The sequence below is a fragment of the Oncorhynchus masou genome, chromosome 32 (assembly GCF_036934945.1).
Source record: "Oncorhynchus masou masou isolate Uvic2021 chromosome 32, UVic_Omas_1.1, whole genome shotgun sequence".
In the NCBI taxonomy this organism is placed as follows: domain Eukaryota; kingdom Metazoa; phylum Chordata; class Actinopteri; order Salmoniformes; family Salmonidae; genus Oncorhynchus; species Oncorhynchus masou.
The window spans coordinates 29,096,450-29,113,956 of record NC_088243.1 but is presented as its reverse complement, the minus strand read 5'-3'; the positions used below and the strand labels follow the sequence as shown (position 1 = coordinate 29,113,956).

General features: G+C 41.2%; 1 protein-coding gene across 2 annotated transcripts in view; it reads right to left on the bottom strand.

Moving 5' to 3' along the window:
• Positions 1–15,193, bottom strand: part of LOC135526964 (intraflagellar transport protein 43 homolog A) — a 29,767-nt gene extending 14,574 nt beyond the window's left edge. For both annotated transcript variants that reach the window (XM_064955634.1, XM_064955635.1), the window contains exons 1-3: positions 15,096–15,193; positions 14,692–14,796; positions 1,905–1,975 (exon numbers count right to left, since the gene is read on the bottom strand). In XM_064955634.1, the coding sequence (XP_064811706.1) occupies positions 1,905–1,975; positions 14,692–14,796; positions 15,096–15,140 (221 nt within the window). In that variant the 5' untranslated portion in view covers positions 15,141–15,193. The remainder of the gene's footprint in view (positions 1–1,904; positions 1,976–14,691; positions 14,797–15,095) is intronic.
• Positions 15,194–17,507: the final 2,314 nt, after the last annotated feature.

The window sequence follows — 17,507 nt, the reverse complement described above, 5'->3', positions numbered from 1 at the left end:
AAGGGTTGACATTGAAGGGAAAAGTCCTTGCCGGTTCCAGGGGGGCCCATTACTTACTTTGTTTCAGAGAGGATCAATGCACGTGAGAAACCCTTAACACCTCCAGTATTCCAATCTCTCTGAACGCAGGAATCAAGACGAGTTACGCTAACGCAAGGACGAGACACTCTGACCTTCCCAGAGTGAAAAAGATATATTTAGTTTGCTGTTGTCTTTACTGCGTCTGCAAATAAATAATAACTATGCAAATAAACCCAATTAAACCAGCTTGTTCACTTCAATGTATAGATTCATGCATCTCCCCGGCTCTTCTCCCCATAGAGACTGGAGTAGAGTGGTGGATGGAGCCATCTGGAAGAGTGCAGAGCCAGTTCCACAGTTTGACTACAGTCACACTGACGGCACATAGGGAGAAGCACAGTAACGAGCGAGGGGTAGTGCCTTTTCAGTCCTATAGTTGGCCCCCCTTTTCAAATCATAAAAAAAATGGACAGTTAAGAGGAATATGTTACTTAATTTAGAGACAAATAACTATGCATATTTTTCGGTCATAAAGTTAATTTACGAAAATCTAGCTAACATTAGCCAACTCCCTCCACATTTAGCTTGCTATATGGGCGTTTGATATTTGCATGAATTGTAATTTATAGTTGTTTAATGTTTTAGGGACTTCTGAGCAAACCAGCAAACCAGTGCTGTCATCTGTGAAAACCAGCAGATGTACATAATCTACCTAGAAAGCATTTACTGCAAATTGAATGTACCATATTGCCAGGTTGCCTAGCTGTCAATCACTTGTCAATGTTTTTTTACTGTATTAAGTAACGTAACGTTAGAGATTGAAGATATTTGCCATAGCAGGTACATAGCAGTAGCTAACTCTTTTCTTCCTTGTTGTGTAGTGGAGGATAAAAAGACCTGTATGATATGGATGTGTAGCCATCTGTGTATGGACCCTAAAACATTTGGTATAAATATTAGTTCAGAACAGTGGTTTTAATTGTTCTAGAATGCTTCCACTGGTAATGACTAAGTGAAGCAAATGCAACTGTTACATGTCAAACTGTTATGGAATGGAAGTCCTGCTACAGTACTACTCCACATTGAACCACAGCCAGAAGATGGGTACATTACAGACACATTGTTGTTCTGCTACTCTCAGATGGTGCTCATATGGTAAGTAGTAAGTACGCATTTGCTGCATCAGAAATATAAGGAGAGCTGTTACTGCCGCCAGTACGGGCATTGTGAAAAACACAAGGCTCGCCGCCAGTGAATTGAGTGGTATCCGTTGGCAGTTTCTTATGTGAGCGAGTGATGTACTGTTGTCCCATTCCCTAGGCCTAATTTAGCTCTCCCTACCACTAGCTGCTCAGGTTGAGTGCCACTCTCCCACTGAGGAACACTTGAAAATGAGGGGGAGGGCTAAGGGAAGGCACTGGGATGGAGCCTAAATGTGTTGTTTTAGGGATTCATTATTTTGTTCAACACATTCCATGTGTCTGTAGTTGGAAATATTCATACATGTGCCTTTAAAAGCGAGCATGCATTGGTTAGACATCCATTGTAAGAGGTGATAAAGTGGCCAACCCTGTGATGAAGTGGATAACTGACTAGTAGTGCCCCCCTGTGGCTGATACATGAACCATGTCAATTGCCACCTCCCACTCAGCTGAAGAAGATTTGTGGGGTTCACTACTCAGATAGGCTCCCTTCAGAGCGCAAAGTAGAAAGAAATATGCATTGATAAATAACCTATTCTCTGTTTCAGCATGAGAGATCATTAGTAACAAAAAAACATTGCTCCCAATCTCAAATGCATGCCAGAGACACATTCTGGAGACTGTGAGGTGGAGTTACCTAGTCTACAGGCTGGAGGTGAGTAGAGCGAAGGAGATACTCACTTGGCTGATCCAGATCCAGAAGTCTCCTCAGCCCAGCCGCCCTGCCTGCGGGCTGGTTTAGGAGGGGGTACCTGAGGTTAGAGAGATCCTTAATGACAGGCACAACAGACAACTTCTTTAAACTATTAGGCTAAATTCTACACTTCAGCTGAAAACATACAGAAGGAGGAAAAGGGGTCGAAAATAGTCTTTCACATGGTCTCTAAATCCATGTGAAAATGATGCTTTCTGTCAAGCTTAATCAGAAAAATAGAGTAAAAGCAAAGTTCCAAAACTGAGCAGACCCTGATACATTTTGAGACAACTGCCCCTGGAACTGTATTCTGGAGCTGTAGGCTAGTACAACAGACCAAGTAACCCTTGGTATCCCATATCACTGGGGAGAGACTATTTTATCTAAGAGATCTTTTTAAATTATCAGAGGAACTATGTCATAAACCCGAAAAGTTCCAGATTGGGGTGAAAATGGCAGTATTATTGGTCAGCGTGAAATTCACAACACTCTAATTGAGTCTTTGCTAAACCCCGCCCCAGGATTTCGGACAACCAATGGATAGCAACTGTTTTTGAGTCCGACAACTCAGACAAGCTCATGTTTGAAACGCATGAAAGCCAGTGAGGGCAGTGGAAAAAACAAACAAGTTTTCTTTAAAAAAAATATTGTTTAAATGGCTAAATAATTGTGCACCTGGGGTACTTGCCACTGTGTTTCTTGATATACAGAGCCAGTTGGAGTATTTTTCAAATAACTAGCTAGCTCTCAGTCTCATTCTTTGACTGCCAAATGTTGCTAACGCTAGCTAGCTCCTTAATATAAAGTTCTCTCGAAATGTGCAGTACCGGTCAAAAGTTTGGACACACCTACTCATTCAAGGGTTTTTCTTTATTTTTCTATATCGTAGAATAATAGTGAAGACATCAAAATTATGAAATAACACATATGGAATCATGTAGTAAGCAAAAAAAGTGTTAAATCAAAATATATTTTATATTTCAGATTCTTCAAAGTAGCCACCCTTTGCCCTGATGACAGCTTTGCTCACTCTTGACATTATGTCAACCAGCTTCATGAGGTAGTCACCTGGAATGCATTTCAATTAACAGGTGTGCCTTGTTAAATGTTAATTTGTGCAATTTGTTTCCTTCTTAATGTGTTTGAGTCAATCAGTTGTGTTGTGACAAGGAAGGGGTGGTATACAGAAGTTAGCTCAATTTGGTAAAAGACCAAGTCCATATTATGGCAAGAACAGCTCAAACAAGCAAAGAGAAACGACAGTCCATCATTACTTTAAGACATGAAGGTCAGTCAATACGGAAAATTTCAAGAACTTTGAAAGTTTCTTCAAATGCTGTTGCAAAAACCATCAACTGCTATGATGAAACTAGTTCTCATGAGGACCGCTACAGGAAAGTATGACCCAGAGTTACCTCTGCTGCAAAGGATAAGTTCATTAGAGTTAAGTGCAGCTCAGAATGCAGCCCAAATAAATGCTTCACAGAGTTCAGAAGACCTGTTCTCCATAATCACCCGACGCCAACCTATTTGAGGTGGCTTGGGATGAGTTGGACTGGAGAGTGAAGGAAAAGCAGCCAACAAGTGCTCAGTATATGTGGGAACTCCTTCAAGACTGTTGGAAAAGCATTCCAGGTGAAACTGGTTGAGAGAATGCCAAGAGTGTGCAACGCTGTCATCAAGGAAAAGGGTGGCTACTTTGAAGAATCTAAAATATGAAATATATTTTCGATTTGTTTAACACTTTTTTGGTTACTACATGATTCCATGTGTGTTATTTCATAGTTTTGATGTCTTCACTATTATTTTGTAGAACGTAGAAAATATTACAAATCAAAAAAAAACCTTGAATGCGTTGGTGTCCAAACTTAGCTTTGCTTAATCGGCTATATTAGGAATAGAACTCTCATCTGCTGTCAACATCAGCAAACGATTGGCTCCAAAAGTGGTTTGTAGCTTTGACTGCATGCACAGTGCATTCAGAGCCATTAAGAAGTTAGCCACACTACAAACAATGACAGTCCACCACAACATACCCAAGATGTTCCTGATTAGCCAAGAGTAGTCTGTTATTAATTTAATTGTGCATTAAAAACACAGTTTGAGATCATTGTGAGTGGATTTCGCCAGTGGTTAGAAGGGGGAATTGGGCTTCCTGGGAAAATGTTGTCCAAGGTTGCAACAGTAACCAAGGGGAATAAATGGCAGTAGAGGCGTAATCCTGATTTTATATAGGAAAATAAAAGTAAGAAATTATGTAATAGAATTAGTCAACCTAAAATATTATCATACAATTCTAAATAGTTTATACAGGTTTTATACATGTTCTGTATAAATAGCATCTAAAATATATGTGAACAGGCCATAAATGTCTCAATTTTCTGTTTTCTTGGAAAGCTGTGAGTGCTATTATATGATACAATATCAGTACTTGTTGCATCATCAACTGATTTCAGCCAGTGATTGACTGCATTGTTTTAATGGAATGTTGGCATATAGGCAGTACATTTTAAAACTTAATGGAACCATTCCTCTAAAACTGACTGGCTAGGTAGCTAACAAACATTCTTCAAAGTCATTATTTTACACAATATCTTATCACAGCACTGGCAAATCATGGTTTACCAACTCCCTGACCAAAATGGCTGACCTTTATACCATCATAAGAATGTTCATTGCCATTCTAGTATTCTAATTCTATATTTGATCAGTGTTCTGTCATTTGTTTTATGCACTATACCATGCTACAGATAGATGCATGTTTCTGGCAAAGATCACATGCCTTCTCACTAAGCCCACATACAAAATACTTAGGAATGGCATGCCTAACATCTTGCCATCTATATGCAAACCATTGTGATGCTTATTATGGTTTTAACTCCTGTCCAATAATAGAGCCTGAACATATGGAGCAGAGTGTGGGAACTGCCACACAGAGGACAGCCCGGGTGGACTGCGAGTCTGACCTAAAATAGCTTCACATGAAAAAAATGACCCTCTCCCTCTCATTCTTTGATTCTGAAAATAGTACTGAAAATAGTGAATTGAATTTGGATTGTGGTCCTGTGACCGGGGCCCGGGGAGCTGGGGACCAGCACTTGAATGAATGAATTCCTCAGAGCACACAAGGGTAGGCAGCAGACAAATGAATTTGGAAAAAAAGCACAACATTCTCATTACCAAATTGGGTCTGCAAAGGACATATTGGTCAGGAGGAATTTCTTACTTTCGACATGAAAGAGGAAAACATCTTTCATGGCTGGTTCCTTCAGCAAACCCATTTATAAATGTGAATGTCAGCGTCTATGGAGGAAGGGGAGGCTGGCTGATGGTATTAAGCTGGGAGGTTGAGGCTGAACAAGTAATTTCATGCAAAAAGTAAAGAAAAATATTTCAACAAGAACAAGGGAGGATAAATGAATGACAAATGTGGCAACTTATTAACAGTATTTAATTACTCTGGGTAAATCCTGCTTTTACAGTCTGCTACCAAAAAGAACACTCGGAGCGCTCTATGTAATTAGGAATTAATGAGGATAAATACTGATGACAAAGACGATACAAAAGCAGTTGATCTTTGAAGATGAAGACCTATCTTTAGCTTATGATGAGTTATTTGAACATGAAAAATAACTAAACTCATCAAAAATATATATATAATTTTGAAAGCATTTTCTATGTGACTGTGCAAGATGAGGGTCCAGGAGCAAGTGCAGATTAGTACACGGGGCTGAACAAACTTCAGACAAACTCAAATCTATCCTCTCTCTTCATAACAACCAGAGATATAGAACAGACAACAATGTAACAAAGCAAATAGCCTAGGCCAATTCAAAAATAACATATTTGGTGAGTTTTCACTGAGGATTTACCCTGGTGTTTTACAAAAAATACTCTGGTTTGCATCTATGCGGACCGGCCTCCGTGTCTCATTGGGCCCTGGCTTCAGCGGACCTTCCCTGACTTGAGGCCAAACCTAGGCATCTGGTGTCACGCCTTGGTCTTAGTATTTTGTGTTTTAGTTAATTAGTTGGTCAGGCCAGGGTGTGACATGGGTTTATGTTATTGTGTTGTCGTATTTGGATTTTTGTAGGCATTGGGATTGTGGTTGATTAGGGGTGTGTTTAGTTTAGGTTTGGCTGCCTGAGGCGGTTCTCAATCAGAGTCAGGTGATTCTTGTTGTCTCTGATAGGGAACCGTATTTAGGTAGCCTGGGTTTCACTGTGTATTTCGTGGGTGATTGTTCCTGTCTCTGTGTAGTTTCACCAGATAGGCTGTAATTAGGTTTCACGTTCCGTTTTGTTGTTATTTATTTATATCAGTTATTTCATGTACCGCGATTCATTCATTAAAAAAACATGAGTAACCAACACGCTGCATTTCGGTCCGACTCTCTTTCGACAAACGAAGAACGCCGTTACATCTGGGTACTTTTCAGCTAGTGTTAACATAACAAAAGCTAACTGTGAACTTTAACACCTTCTCACAAAGCAACTGTCGAATGAAGCAGAATTTGTTGATTCTGTACGCTCCAAGTCATTACTGTCACACTCCTGATGGAAACACAATTACACTAGAGCAGGGTTCCCCAACTGGCAGACCTCGGGTGATTTTATTTTGCCACCCAAGTTTTCTGAGCAAAACATTTTTTGTTGAAAAAAACAAAAGCAAATCCACTCTTAGTGATTTTAATTTTGGAAATCTGTTCCAAAGTATTCCCACAGAACACACATAAGAGATATATGTGACCGTATACAAATGTAAGCAAAGTTTGAAATGGTTATGTCTTAGTCAAATAATTATGATATCCGTCTTTCAATCTACAAATAATTTGTAATTATGTTTTGGCTGAATCTATTTGCTGATCCCCTGGTGTGGAGGTAAGACTCAATTGAAAAGTACCACTAGTCCCTATTCCTACAATTTCATATGTGATGGAACTGGGTAGCTGGGCTTTGCATAAAAAACAAGCAACTCAAGACCACCAGGTACGTAGGACAACTTTTAAGTCAAAGAAACTGCAGGATCAGGGATGTGGTGCTGCTGGTGCCCGGAGGAGTGGCACTACCTCACTTTTTTCTATTTGAGAATACACAGAGCAGGTAAAACTATTTCTGGAAAATTCATGCGGATAAATTCAAAATTATATTTAATTAACTACAAAAATTCCATAAAAAAACGATAGATTGACAAACCAAATATGATGAGGAAGTATAGGCTACGTGCACTGCGGAGGCCCGTCGGAGGCTTGACCACTTTCGCCAATCAGAATGTTAAAAAAATATATTAAAAAGGGCAAACTCCAAGGACCCGTTATGCATTGGAATCCAGAACGATATGTGACCACTTGGTTAAGGCGACTACATTATGCCGAGGACACCCAAACCAGAGTGGCCACTACAAACCCAAAGAGCCTGATCCTCTCTGTAAATTGCTGTAGCCCTGCTTGGGATATTTAGCCTACATTGGCAATTTGTTGAGATGCAGGGCCCGTTCTAGCTTGGTATATCAGGGTGGTAAATTGGAAATGTGAAATGGGCCAAGTTGGAGGTGATAATGCATTCAGGTTGTCGTTTATTGAGATGCATGAATATACCACACCAAAAGCTTGATTTCATGGCTTGTTTTAAAGCAAAAGTCCTACATAGTGATAATTTATGCACACTACTTCTCGGAATTGATAGTTCAACTCTGTTTTCTTAAAATTATGTAATAAGGTATACTGTAACCATGTGTTCAAGCTAATCAAAGTTTACTTATGATACAGCGTGAAAGATACACAATACAATGAAATGTCTACTCGCAATAAAGCGCTCCACGCAAACAGTACAATGATATTAAGCTATATGTATTTGTATTTAGATTAGACTATAGCCTACAAATAGCTATATCACATAGTCGTAGGACTATTAGGCTATAGGCCTACTGCAAATGATTGTTGTTTGTTTCTGAACTGGCCAAATGGCAGACCTGTCCTTCAGCAACACAAGTTGGTTCAACTTCTTTAGCATCATTGCGCGATCCTGGCGCTGACCTTTCAGCACCACGAAGGACGCTCAATTCGCTTAAAATTACATCTCATCAAGATCTTGTGCCTACGCCTAATAGTCATACTCATCACTTATTATTATTACAAATTTAATATTATAAACTGGGTGGTTCAAGTCCTGAATGCTGATTGGCTGACAGTTGTGGTATACAGTGCCTTGAAAAGTATTCACCCCCTTGGCCTTTTTCCTATTTAGTTTCAATACAATCTGTAATTTAAATTGATATTTATTTGGATTTCATGTAATGGACATACACAAAATAGTCCAAATTGGTGAAGTGAAATGAAAAAAATTACTTCATTCAAAAGATGAAAAAAAAAATGTAAAACTGAAAAGTGGTGCGAGCATATGTATTCACCCCCTTTGCTATGAAGCCCCTAAATAAGATCTGGTGCAACCAATTACCTTCAGAAGTCACATAATTAGTTAAATGAAGTCCAACCGTGTGCAATCTAAGTGTCACATGATCTGTCACATGATCACAGTATATACACCTGTTCTGAAAGGCCCCAGAGTCTGCCACACCACTAAGCAAGTCATGAAGACCAAGGACCTCTCCAAACAGGTCAGGGATAAAGTTGTGGAGAAGTACAGATCTGGGTTGGGTTATAAAAAAAATATCAGAAACTTTGAACATCCCACAGAACACCATTAAATCCATTATAAAAAAATGGAAAGAATATGGCACCACAACAAAACTGCCAAGAGAGGGCTGCCCACCAACACTCACGGACCAGGCAAGGAGGGCATTAATCAGAGAGGCAACAAAGAGACCAAAGATAACCCTGAAGGAGCTGTAAAGCTCCACAGCGGAGATTGGAGAATCTGTCCATAGGACCACTTTAAGCCGTACACTCGACAGATCTAGGTTTTAGGGATGAGTGGTCAGAAAAAAAGCCATTTCTTAAAGAAAAAAAAATAAGCAAGCACTTTTGGTGTTCGCCACAAGGCATGTGGGAAACTCCCCAAACATATGGAAGAAGGTACTCTGGTCAGATGAGACTAAAATTAAGCTTTTTGGCCATGAAGGAAAATGCTATGTCTGGCGCAAACCCAACACCTCTCATTACCCCGAGAACATCATCCCCACAGTGAAGCATGGTGGTGGCAGCATCAAGCTGTGTAGATGTTTCTATCGCAGCCAGAAACCTGCTCCTTTTGCTCTCTGTTCCAAACGTAATAGACGGCCAGTTCTGATAGCCTTTAGCTGTACCCTTATCCTACTCCTCCTCTGTTCCTCTGGTGATGTAGAGGTTTTTTATTTTACCTTTATTTAACTAGGCAAGTCAGTTAAGAACAAATTCTTATTTTCAATGACGGCCTAGGAACAGTGGGTTAACTGCCTGTTCAGGGGCAGAACGACAGATTTGTACCTCGTCAGCTCGGGGGTTTTAACTTGAAACTTTCCGGTTACTAGTCCAACGCTCTTACCACTAGGCTACCCTGCCGCCCCATATAATCCAGGCCCCGCAGTGCCTAGCTCCACTCCTACAGTGCCTAGCTCTCATTTGTTGACTTCTGTAACCGTAAAAGCCTTGGTTTCATGCATGTTAACATTAGAAGCCTCCTCCCTAAGTTTGTTTTAGTCACTGCTTTAGCACACTCTGCCAACCCGGATGTCCTTGCCGTGTCTGTATTCTGGCTTAGGAAGACCACCAAAATCCCTGAAATTTCCATCCCTAACTATAACATTTTCCGACAAGATAGAACTGCCAAAGGGGGCGGTGTTGCAATCTACTGCAGAGATAGCCTACAGAGTTCTGTCTTACTATCCAGGTCTGTACACAAACAATTTGAGCTTCTACTTTTTAAAAATCCACCTTTCCAGAAGCAAGTCTCTCACCGTTTCCGCTTGCTACAGACCCCCCTCTGCCCCCAGCTGTGCCCTGGACACCATATGTGAATTGATTGCCCCTCATCTATCTTCAGAGCTCGTGCTGCAAGGTGACCTAAACTGGGACATGCTTAACATCCCGGCCATCCTACAATCTAAGCTTGATGCCCTTAATCTCACACAAATTATCAATGAACCCACCAGGTACAACCCCAAATCCGTAAACACGGGCACCCTCAAAGATATCATACTAACCAACTTGCCCTCTAAATACACCTCTGCTGTTTTCAACCAAGATCTCAGCGATCACTGCCTCATTTCCTGCATCCGTAACGGGTCTGCGGTCAAACGACCACCCCTCATCACTGTCAAATGCTCCCAAATGCTCCCTTTCTAACTGACCTGGCCCAGGTATCCTGGAAGGATATTTACCTCATCCCGTCAGTAGAGGATACCTGGTTATTCTTTAAAAGTGCCTTCCTTACCATCTTCAATAAGCATGCCCCATTCAAAAAAATGTAGGACAAGGAACAGATATAGCCATTGGTTCTCTCCAGACCTGACTGCCCTTGACCAGCACAAAAACATCCTGTGGCGTTCTGCATTAGCATCGAATAGCCCCTGTGATATGCAACTTTTAACAGGAGTTAGGAACCAATATACACAGGCAGTTGGGAATGCTACGGCTAGCTTTTTCAAGCAGAAATTTGCATCCTGTAGCACAAACTCAACTGAGGCTAGGAAACACTGTCACCACCGATAAATTCACTATAATTGAGAATTTCAAGAAGCATTTTTCTACGGCTGGCCATGCTTTCCACCTGGCTACCCCTACCCCAGTCAACAGCCCTGCACCCCCCCACAGAAACTCACCCAAGACTCCCACATTTCTCCTTCACTCAAATCCAGATAGCTGGTGTTCTGAAAGAGCGATAAAATCTTGACCCCTACAAATCAGCCGTGCTAGACAATCTGGATTCTCTCTTACTAAAATTATCTGCCAAAAATGTTGCAACCCCTATTACTAGCCCGTTCAACCTATTTTTCGTATCGTCTGAGATTACCAAAGATTGGAACGCTGCCGCAGTCATCCCCTTCTTCAAAAGGTGCAGACACTCTAGACCCAAACTGCTACAGACCTATATCCATCCTACCCTGCCTTTCTATGGTCTTCGAAAGCCAAGTTAACAAACAGAATCCCACCATACCTTCCCCGCTATGCAATCTGGTTTCAGAGCTGGTCACAGGTGCACATCAGCCACACTCAAGGTCCTAAACAATATCATAACCGCCATCGATAAGAGACATTACTGTGCAGCCATATTCATCGACCTGGCCAAGGCTTTCTACTCTGTCAATCACCACAATCTTATCAGCAGACTCAACAGCCTTGGTTTCTCAAATGATTGCCTCGCCTGCTTTACCAACTACTTCTCTGATAGAGTTCCGTGTGTCAAATCTGAGGGCCTATTGTCCGGACCTCTGGCAGGCAGTCTCTATGGGGGTGCTACAGGGTTCAATTCTCAGGTCGACTCTCTTCTCTGTATCCATCAATGATGTCGCTCTTGCTGCTGGTGATTCTCTGATTCACCTCTATGCAGATGACACCATTCTGTATACCTCTGGCCCTTCTTTGGACACTGTGTTAACTTCTTATGGTATATGGGACGGTTGTGTCCCTCTTGGGCAAAAAACAGGGAAAATGCAGCGCGGCAAATTAACAAAAATGATATAAAAATCAAACATGTAAGAAACTCAATTAAAGCTACACTCGTTGTGAATCCAGCCAACATGTCAGATTTTAAAAAGGCTTTTCTGCGAAAGCATAAGAAGCTATTATCTGATGATAGCACAATAGTAAACACAGGGTAGCATATTTCGACCCTGCAGGCGCTACACTAAACATAGAAATAAAATATAAAACATGCATTACCTTTGACAAGCTTCTTTCGTTGGCACTCCAATATGTCCCATAAACATCACAACTGGTCCTTTTGTTTGATTAATTCCGTCCATATATATCCAAATGTCCATTTATTTGACGCGTTTGATCCAGAAAAAACACTCATGCTGCCAAACACACCCTCATAAAACTGACTATCCTACCGATCCTCAACTTCGGCAATGTCATTTACAAAATAGCCTCCAACACTTTACTCTACAAATTGGATGCAGTCTATCACAGTGCCATCCGTTTTGTCCCCAAAGCCCCATATACTACCCACCACTGCGAGCTGTGCGCTCTCGTTGGCTGGCCCTCACTTCATACTCGTCGCCAAACCCACTGGCTCCAGGTCATCCACAAGTCTCTGCTAGGTAAAGCCCAGCCGTAACTCAGCTCACTGGTCACCATAGCAGCACACGCTCCAGCAGGTATAGCTCACTGGTCACCCCCAAAGCCAATTCCTCCTTTGGTCGCCTTTCCTTTATGTTCTCTGCTCCCAAAGACTGGAACGTGCTGCAAAAGTCACTGAAGCTGGAGACTCATATTTCCCTCATTAGCTTTAAGCACCAGCTGTCAGAGCAGCTCACAGATCACTGCACATGTACATAGCCCATCTATAAATAGCCCATCCAACTACCTCATCCCCATACTGTATATATTTATTTATCTTGCTCCTTTGCACCCCAGTATCGCTACTTGCACATTCATCTTTTGCACATCTACCATTCCAGTGTTTAATTGCTATATTGTAATTACTTCGCCACCATGGCCTATTTATTGCCTTACCTCCCTTATCCTACCTAATTTGCACACACTGTATATAGAATTTTCCTACTGTATTATTGACTCTGTTGTTTAAACTCTGTGTTGTTGTATGTGTCGAACTGCTTTGCTTTATCTTGGCCTGGTCGGAGTTGTAAATGAGAACTTGTTCTCAACTAGCCTACCTGGTTAAATAAAGGAGAAAAAAAAATGTTTTTCATCGGCAGGAACTGGGAAACTGGTCATAATTGAAGGAATGATGGATGGCGTTAAATACAGGGAAATTCTTGAGGGAAACCTGCTTCAGTCTTCCAGAGATTTGAGACCTGGACGGAGGTTCACCTTCCATCAGGACAATGATCCTAAGAATACTGCTAAAGCAACACTCGAGTGGTTTAAGGGGAACATTTAAATGTCTTGGAATGGCCAGGTCAAAGCCCAGATCTCAATCTAATTGAGAATCTGTGGTATGACTTAAAGATTGCTGTACACCAGCGGAACCCATCCAACTTGAAGTAGCTGGAGCAGTTTTTCCTTGAAGAATGGGCAAAAATCCCAGTGGCTAGATGTGCCAAGCTTATAAAGACATACCCCCAAGAGGCTTGCAGCTGTAATTGCTGCAAAAGGTGGCTCTACAAAGTATTGACTTTGGGGGATGAATAGTTATGCACGCTCAATTTCTTGTTTGTTTCACCATAAAAAATATTTTGCACCTTCAAAGTGGTAGTCAGGTTGTGTAAATCAGAAGATACAAACACCCCAAAAATTCATTTTAATTCCAGGTTGTAAGGCAACAAAATAGGAAAAATTCCATGGGGGTGAATACTTTCACAAGCCATTGTATCAGACATACTACGGTATGACAAAACATTTACTTTTACTGCTCTAATTATGTTGGTAACCAGTTTATAATAGCAATAAGGCACCTCTTGGGTTTGTGGTATATGGCCAATATACCACGGCTCAGGGCTGTGTCTCCACGTTGCACCGTGCCTAAGAACGAACTTTAGCCGTGGTATATTGGACATATACCACACCTCCTCAGGCCTTATTGCGTAATGATCACTTCTCACAATGGTGCTTGTTTAGTAGATCAAAGCTTATTCAATGTTTTGCAAGATTACATAATGATTCATTAGCGTTTTACATTACAGAACCGAATATAATACCATAGCATAGTAGGCCTACAACGTTACTGTTACACTAAAAACATTGTTAGCTGAAGATGAATGGTCCCCAAAAAAAATAATGCGCCAAAACTCAACAGAGTGTGCCACTCAGCAGGATATATGCTTTGATTGAAACAAAATACAAGAAAGGCTAATAGCTTGTTAACACCATGTGCTCTAATTCGCTCATTAAACCGTAATTCAAGAAGACCGAAATGCGCATTCCCATGAAACTGGGAATACGAAGAATGAAGAATTATCATTCATGATTGACAGTGATGATGGCCTATTTTGAAACGAGGTAGCATATGCCTAATTTGGTGTTTTAGAGTATTAACTTTTTTTTTAGACAATACTGTATGTGTGAACATATGCAGATGTTGCAATTGGAGGATCCATTTTATAGATATTCTATAATGATAGGCTATTCAATTGGCTACATCTGTCGGTACAAACTGAGGAAATGATGACATCACTTACTTTTTTTTGCACTCCCTCGTCTAAAAATAATAATAGCACTATACCACTGTGCAGGATCCACTTCAAACTCATTTTTACATAAAAGTAGCAGTATCCAAAGGAACAACTGTACTCTAATATGCCTACATCTATAAAGCAGAATAGAGCAGTACATCCCTTGAACACAACATGAAGTAACTTAATACCACAGTGTGAGGTACCCAGTGACAGCTGAGTTAGTATGTAGAATGCCTACATTCAAATCATATGTAATGTGTATGGATTCAATCTATGAGGGTACAGTATATGTTCTTGTGGTATAAAGTTACTCTGTAGGGTTATAAAATGAATACTGCCAATGCATTTCATTACTTAAGTGCCCTCATACAATACCTCTTCCTCTTCCTTGGTTCATGCATAAGAAATAATTCACATATATTTAGGTGAGGTGTATGCAGTGACGTTAATGGCCATGACAAGTAATATATGATATTTGGTTTTAGGTAAATAAAACATTACAAGCAACACTGATAGTCAATCATAAATCATAGCTACCTCTCCCATCGACGTAGAAGAAGAGGATTTTCTGACGTGTCGAGACTCCTCCATTGAAGATGTTGGCTCTGCAGCCTGGCGAGCCCGTCGACCTAACTTTGCAACCTGAGTGAATATCATAATTAGAGTCACTAAAAGTTAGCATAAAATGACATGAACACGGTCGTAACTCTGAAGCATTAGTTGAATATTAACTTTATCACACAATTGCTGTAAAGCGATGTTTAGTGAGCTGGATGGCAATGCTAACGCGTTAGCTAGCTAAGTAGTTGCCTGGAAAAGGCTGCCTCGACAAGAGAGAAACCATATTTCAAGTTCAAGGTTTGCAATGACATTCTAAACATTACTAACGTTACTTATTATGTAAAGACTCTGTGTACAAGTTGAAATCGTAAATCACTTACATTCTTTACAACTCCACTGTCTCCGAGTTGAAGATTATCGTCCATTTCCCCGTGTGTTTACAGATGGAGCTACTTCCTGGGGACCAGGAGCGTCACACCGCAACCATCTCCATGGTGACACCAATAAGGGGGAGTGGCGTAAGTAGTCCATGCTCGAGTGGCAGGGAGCGTGACGTTCGAGGCAAGCCAAAATTACATGATGGAGCTACATCCAAAACTTTCAAAAACTCTGGTCTGGTAGATGCTGAGGCTACCCATCATTAGGTTGAAGTGGCCAATAGACAGAGACACATCAGACAAAATGTCATTATAACCCTACCTACAGACGCCTCATTAGCATAACATTGATAGGGGGTATTTCTACTCCTGTGTAACTTCAGATTACCTATAGTATAACTTTTATTTTACTTTTGAGGACATTTTCTGTAGCCTACATCTAGGCTGGAAACATATTTTTTTAAATATATAAAACTAGTTAATTGCCTCTGCCATGGAGCCCAGTTTCATAATATTACCTTATCTCCCTGCTACTTGCCAAAGTTTTTTAGGGACTTTTTCACACCTATTAGTTTTATTGAGCACCGTGGCAACAACTCTTATTCTGAAAGTTCTATTTCCAGCCCATTGTTCTGCATCACAATCCCAGTTTTGCAGTTGCGTCACAAATCCCCTAGCAACTGCACTAGACGCCAGTGGTGGAAAAAAGTACATAATTGTCATACATGAGTAAAAGTAAAGACACCTTAATAGAAAATTACTCAATTAATAGAAAATTACTCAAGTAACAATGAAAGTGAAGGTTACTGAAACACCCAGATCCTACACTGCCCTTTGTGGTGGAGGTGGCCACTTCAGAAATGGGCATAGGGGCCGTCATGTCCCTATGTCAGGGTAACCCACAGAAATTGTATCCATGTGCATACTACTAAAAAGAACGGTCTCCTGCAGAGAGGAACTATGATGTCATCGATTGGGAGCTCTTGGTGGTGAAGTTTGCATTAGAGGCGTGGAGACACTGGCTGGAAGGCACCAAGGACCCATTTCTCATCCTCACGACCATCGGAACCTGAAGTACATATGGACAGAGAGGCGGCTGAAACCGCGCAAAGAAAGGTGAGCCCATTTCTTCACTAGATTCGACTTCACCTTGTCATATCGCCCAGGTTCAAGGAACATCAAAGCCGATGCCCTGTCCAGTCTCTACAATTCAGGAGAAGTTCCTGTCCTGAGTGCACCAATTATACCGCCCTCCCGAGTGGTTGCCCCCATGCTTTGGGACATAGATGTGGACATCCACTAGGCTATGGAGATAAGGAATGGGCTGTTGACCTGGGCGCAAACATCTCTCGTCGCTGGACACCCAGGTATCACCCGCACATCGCTCGATATGTCAACACCTGCTCCGTATATGGCCAAACTAAATCTTCCCGGCACGCTCCAGCAGGGAAACTCCTTCCCCTCCCGTGCCTCAGCGGCTTGGGTCTCATCTGTCCATTGATTTCGTCACTGATCTACCCTCTTCTGATGGTTTCACTACTATCATGGTTGTTGTGGACCGATTCTCTAAATCCTGATGTTTTATCCCTTTCTCTGGTCTCCCTACCGCTCTGCAGGTCGCTGAGGCACTGTTCCAGCAGGTCTTCCAGCACTATGGCCTTCCGGTCCCCTGGCTGGTGCCGTCCCCTGCGACACGCCATTCAAAATGTAACTAGTACTTTTGGGTGTCAGGGAAAATGTATGGAGTAAAAAGTACATTCTTTTCTTTAGGAATGTGGTGAAGTAAAAGTTGTCAAAAATATAAATATAAAATATAAATAATTAGGTACAGATACCCCCAAAAAATACTTAAGTAGTACTTTAAAGTACTTTGTACACTGCTCGGCCCCACACTGCTAGGCCCCACTGCTAGGCCCCATGTTGGAAGACCAGAGTCAGTAGGTAATATGCCTCCAATCATCCACATTGCTGGCTGCTTTCTGCTACCATTGGAAAATTAGGGAAGATTATTGTTATTATTTTCTAAGGACCAAGAAAACAGAGGCAGTGGGAGAACCTATTCAAGTAAGTAAATATTTTTATTTATTTTGTATTATTAGCTACCTTGCTACAGAAACTTAGTGTGCACTGTGCAGGCTAACTCAAATGAGCTGCCAACATAATGTTTGCTACTGTAGTTAGCCAACTTTACACCCTTCCAAAAATGTGCCATGGTACTACTATGGTATTTTCATTCATAGCATGGTACTACTATGGTACTTTCACTTATACCATGGCATAGTCTGAATCATGGAAGTGTACCATGGTTTTAGCCTAGAACTATGATGGTACTACCATGGTTCTGCCATTGTACCTAAATATTAGCATGGTATCATTTATACCATTGTCACGATCGTCATAATGATTGGACCAAGG